This window comes from Malurus melanocephalus, unplaced genomic scaffold (genome assembly GCF_030028575.1).
Source record: "Malurus melanocephalus ecotype Western Australia unplaced genomic scaffold, MMel_1.1 scaffold_366, whole genome shotgun sequence".
Taxonomy (NCBI): Eukaryota; Metazoa; Chordata; class Aves; order Passeriformes; family Maluridae; genus Malurus; species Malurus melanocephalus.
In genome coordinates this window covers 565,814-570,779 of record NW_026623598.1, presented here as the reverse complement: position 1 = coordinate 570,779, position 4,966 = coordinate 565,814, and the positions used below count along the sequence as shown (strand labels likewise).

Sequence of the window (4,966 nt, the reverse complement as noted above, 5' to 3'; positions counted from 1 at the left end):
AAACATGTCAGATAAAATCAGGGGGAACTTATGGCTGACACAGAGGCAGTTTCATGGAGTTGCTGATAACATCCCTGCATCAGCATCCAGAAAACCTGAGCATCTGARCTAGGAGATCATGTCAGCCACCACAGAAATCCAGATCTTTTTCAGCTTGACAGCTAAAACCCCTTTACAGGTTTTGGGATAGGAAGTTTTAAAGAAATGTGCATTCAGCTGAACTGACAGCATCGATTTATTTATGCAGTTTCAGTAAACCTGGTTGTTTCCCTGCTTGCTTCTCTGATATGAGAGATTGCTCCTTCAGCATGAGTGTCCTGGGGTAACACCTGGGTCTGCTCTATGTTATATAGAAAAGGAAAAGCTGGGATTAAAAGGAACAGGTTTTGATTTGGGGACACTCCTGTGTGACCCTTGAAGATTCTCAGCATCACTGTGATGCGATGCAGCCGCTGTTCTGTCCATTGGCCATGTTTGGGCCTTACTAGGTTCTAGAAAAGGAAGATGTTCCTGTCGTGCCCCCTGCCAGAAATGCTGCTGGCACACAGAAACTTCTGTGCACAGAGAATGGTCACAGTCACTTATGAAGACTGACATGAGTGAATAAATAAAAGTTGTTCATATTCTGAGTGTGAAAGCTCTGTCCAGCCTGTTCAAAGGTGGGCAGCACGAGGCTGCTGGACTGGGGAGCCTGAGGATCTCTGGGTGAGGAGAAACTCCTGAGCTTTGCTTGTCATTAGCCASAAAACCTAATTAAAGCATAGTTTTATTACRAAACRTGAAAACRTGGGTGCATAAATACAAGAAGTGGTGTCAGGCTGCGAATATCCTGCTGTGTGAGCTCAGGACACTGAGGGTCCCCCAGTTTGCTTCACCTGCAGGGTGGAAACTTCCCAGACCCGCTGGTTCCTGCGGAGTGGGAGGGTGGAATAAAGGAGTTTCCATCTTCCCAAGCTTTCCCCTTCCCTCTAAGTGCTTGCTGTGCTCCCCTGGGGCAGCGCTGCTGCAAAAACGGTTTATGGGGAGATGCCTGGATGATAAGGGTTAGTCCTAAATAATTGCTGGTTGCCGCTCAGCAGAAATAAGCTGGATTTCGATCCCTGGGTAGAGCGGCTCCTCACAGCTGAAGGCTGGCAAAGGTTGAAGAGGTCGTAAGACAGGGCCTAATTTGCCATGTTCCTTCCCTTTCAAAAACAATGAGGGAACCGAGGCCTTGCCGGTGGGCAGATCCTGCCTGGATCTCCCTGGAGTCAGCAGGAGTTGGATCGAGTCCCTTTGAATAGCGAGAGTTTCCAAACCGGAGGCAAAGCCAAGTGTTTTTCAGAAGATTGATCATTACCTTTGGAATTTTTCGATGTAGAGGTCATTACTGCTAATATAAGTTGTGAAAAAATGAAAAGTATTAAAAAAAAAAATGGAGACAAATTCTCATCTGGTGTAAGTCATTGCCTTTGAAGTCAATGAGTCATTGAAATCAACTTTCCCACACTGAGCTAAGGATATGGCCTGGAGTCAATACATTTGTAGTTGTTGAAAAATTAAAAATATAAATTTGCCTTTCCTTGGCAATAATGTTCTGTTTATGACAGAGATCTTATGCTTTAAAATAAGTTCATTAACGAATAGGAAAGTAATATTTCACTACCAGTATTCTTTCGGGTATAACTATTTATGATTAAATTTTATTAAACTTTTTAAAAATCGGATTTACATTTTGATGAAYCTAATAGATTTCAATTTTGTATTTTTATAGATTCTTTCTAAAGTTTTTCCTCAAGTGCAATCAGAACTGTTTGAAGAATGCAGGCAACCCACGAGACATGCGAAGATTCCAGGTACAGATCTTTCCAAAAGCATGAATGATGCTTTATAAAAGTCTTGATTGCATCTTTATCTTGAGCTCAGGAAAAAAATAGTGTCAGTGCTTCCACCCAGTGCAGCTCCAACGCTGAAAAGAATTGCTGTCAGTATTTTACATGCTTCCCATTGATTTAAGTGCTGGTTCTTGGAACATGCCCAGCTCTTCAGTGGGCTGTCATGGATCAGCGTTGGAGCAAGTGGATCTTTCCCTGGGAAATATTTCCCCAGTTTTCCTTCCTCCTAAAACCTTGAGTTGTGGTGTGGTGTGTGCTCAGACCTGCAGAGGTTTGACATAGACTGAGCAGTTTAATTCACTAACAACCCCACCCTGGAGCTCAGGGAAGTTTGGAGCTCTCACTTTTCTCATTTACAACTTTTAAATCCAGCAGTGGTGGCCCAACCCACGTATTCTTGTTTCAGCTGTGTTAGAAAATGTTTAATACTTCACTTTCTCCTTACAGCTTTTGAGATATCCTGTGGTGAATCATAGCACTACAGAGAGGCAGCTGACGGGATGGACAAATGATTCCCTCTGTATCTGGGGTCATTCRAAAGGCTTGTTAGGAAATAATTGCCTTTTATTTCAAAATATTTCACAACGGTTCATAGTTGATTCCAACAATAAAGTGGTATTGAGATGTTCAGGACTTTCTCAGCTTGGAGAAGAATTACTTGTGGTTAAACTTGATAGCAAAACATGTGACATCTGTTTTCATGCACAGCCAACCAACCGGGGAAGCCAGCACCCTGGAGCCAGCCAACAGAAAAGATCTGTAGCTGGAAAAAAAAAAAATATTCCTTCAAAACAATCGAGCCAAGCTTCCATTTTTCATGCATCTCAGCTTCAYGTGGCATCGGTGATATTGATCCATCTGAACAGAACAGAAGGTCAAACCTGGAATGAGTGGAAATGTCCTCTTTGTCTCGCTGATGACTAAATGAAGCATCAGTCACGAGTGATCTTGTGGTCGACAATGGAGCCAGTAGGCACTAGAAAGACTTYCCTGGGTCTCTTTAGCTAATCTCCCTTCCTCTCAGAAGGTTTAACTGGACTTAACAGGATGTCAGATCTTGAACAGTATTTTTACCTGGTTTCCCTGTCTCAGCACCTTTGTGGAGGTGCACTGCAGGAGYGAGGCGATATAACAAAGCGTAGCACGTCGACTTTCTTTTGCTGAACTACAGTATTTTCCCTTGGTGGCTGACCTATATATACATGACAGAACAAAAATAGTTGTCATTTTCATATACACCTTGCTCTGTCTCTTTAATACACCGTGTTCTAGGAAMCAAACCCAGAAATCCTGGCTGGAAATCACGCTTGCATGTTTTGCAATATTGCTGAAAGTCTGGGAATCTCATTAAGAGTGAAAGAGGACAGCCCAGCGGCCTGGCAGCAGCTCTGCGGCCGAGCTGAGCRTGCAACCTCAGCACTCTCCAGAAGTGGATGTTGACAAGAGGGAAAGTGTCCACTTCTGGGAGGAGAGAGTGGGGAAGCAGAAGAGCCTGGTGGAGARCTGCCCTCGGGCTGTTCCGAAGGGTACCGCAGATGGCTGTCTCCAAGGAGGCAGGATACACAGAAAAGGTGCTGTGATAGCTGAGAGCTAATTAYGGCTTGTGAATAAGAAACAGGATCAGAGGTGATCCAAAACATAGGAGCAGACAAGGATTTTCTTCTGATGCCTTGGACCAGCTCGGTGCGAAGGAGGCTCTTTTCTCCCCTTCCGTTTGTGTTTGGGTTTAGAAGCTGGTGGGAGAACCCTGCAATCACCTTTGTAACAGCCCGAATTTAAATAAATGGAAGGTGAAAGCTGAAATTTGTCTTGCGTTTGGCTGTCCTCCCCAGCTGGGTTGATAAGGCCCGACTCAACCCGTGACTTTACGGACTCTACTCACCCCAAGGAAAATGTTTCAGTGGACACTTCCTTCAGCAAACCTGGAACCCACAKCACAGGAGTATTGAAATGAGATGTAAATGTCATTCTGGGATAGCAGCAATCCACTCAYGAAGCTGAGCTCCCCACAAACCCAGCCCAGCTCACGGTTTCCTCCCTGGCTCGCGCTCCCGCGCCATCGCTTCCGGAAGGAGYCCCGCGGCTCCGTTGTGGAGGTGTTTGTGTCGCCAAGGTTGTGCGTTTTGCATATGTTCCTTTGCCATTTTCGACTGAGAAGCAGCTGGAAGCCAAAGGAGGCCCTATCCATCATCTCTTCTATGGCCGGACTCTGAACCTGGACACAAGAATAGGAGCCTTTCACTCAAAAATAAAGGAGGAAATTCCATTGACATACCAGGGTCAATCACCATCCAAATGAACTTGAGAAGGGATACTTTTCATGGATTGAAAACACTTTCACTATTCATATTCAACTCGGCCTTTTCAGATGCAAAAAAGTTCATTATCAGACATTAAATGTAATTGTAAAACTGACCTGGAGATCATTTACTGAAGAAAAAATGGGGAGTTACGACTGTTCCTGATTTATTAARCTTTTTTTATTTGGAATCCTCACAACCCTTCATTTGAAGACAGTCTCAAGTGAACAAATTTTAATTAGATAAACTATCTAATCAATATATCAACAGATCAATCAAAACAGCAGCTTTTAAAATGAGTGGCTAGAGGGGTGTTTCTGAAACTAATGGCTAGAAGAATATTTCCCTGAATTGAATTCATTTGTTAGCATAATAGGAGATTAAACTCTAATTAGTGTAGCAGGTTCTGAAGAGAAACAATTGTGAGTTAAAAATCACCAGTGGTCGCCACGTAAACAAAGATGTRTTCAGAGATGCCATTCACTGGGTTTAAATAGAAACAGAAAAGTAACAGGATGTTGTTTTGTCTTACAAGACCTGATTCGGGGAAAATCTGCAGCATTTTTTGAAATGTGGGGTTTTGTTTTCTTTTCCAGGTTGTTGTATCAACAACAGTCAATGTGGATGGCCACGTGCTGGCTGTCTCAGACAACATGTTTGTACACAACAATTCCAAACACGGGAGGCGGGCTCGCCGCCTTGACCCCTCAGAAGGTACGGCCCCTTCTTATCTGGAAAATGGTAGGCACACATTTACATGTCCTTTTTTTTTATTTGCAATGCTTTTTTTTT

At 43.5% G+C, this 4,966-nt stretch overlaps 1 protein-coding gene across 1 annotated transcript in view; it reads left to right on the top strand.

The window, feature by feature from the left end:
* The window catches only part of LOC130580844 (transcription factor COE3-like), a 125,778-nt gene that overhangs the window by 80,804 nt on the left and 40,008 nt on the right, over window positions 1–4,966 (top strand). Inside the window, exons 7-8 of the mRNA XM_057378599.1 lie at window positions 1,754–1,835; window positions 4,771–4,888. Of these exons, the coding sequence (XP_057234582.1) occupies window positions 1,754–1,835; window positions 4,771–4,888 (200 nt within the window). The remainder of the gene's footprint in view (window positions 1–1,753; window positions 1,836–4,770; window positions 4,889–4,966) is intronic.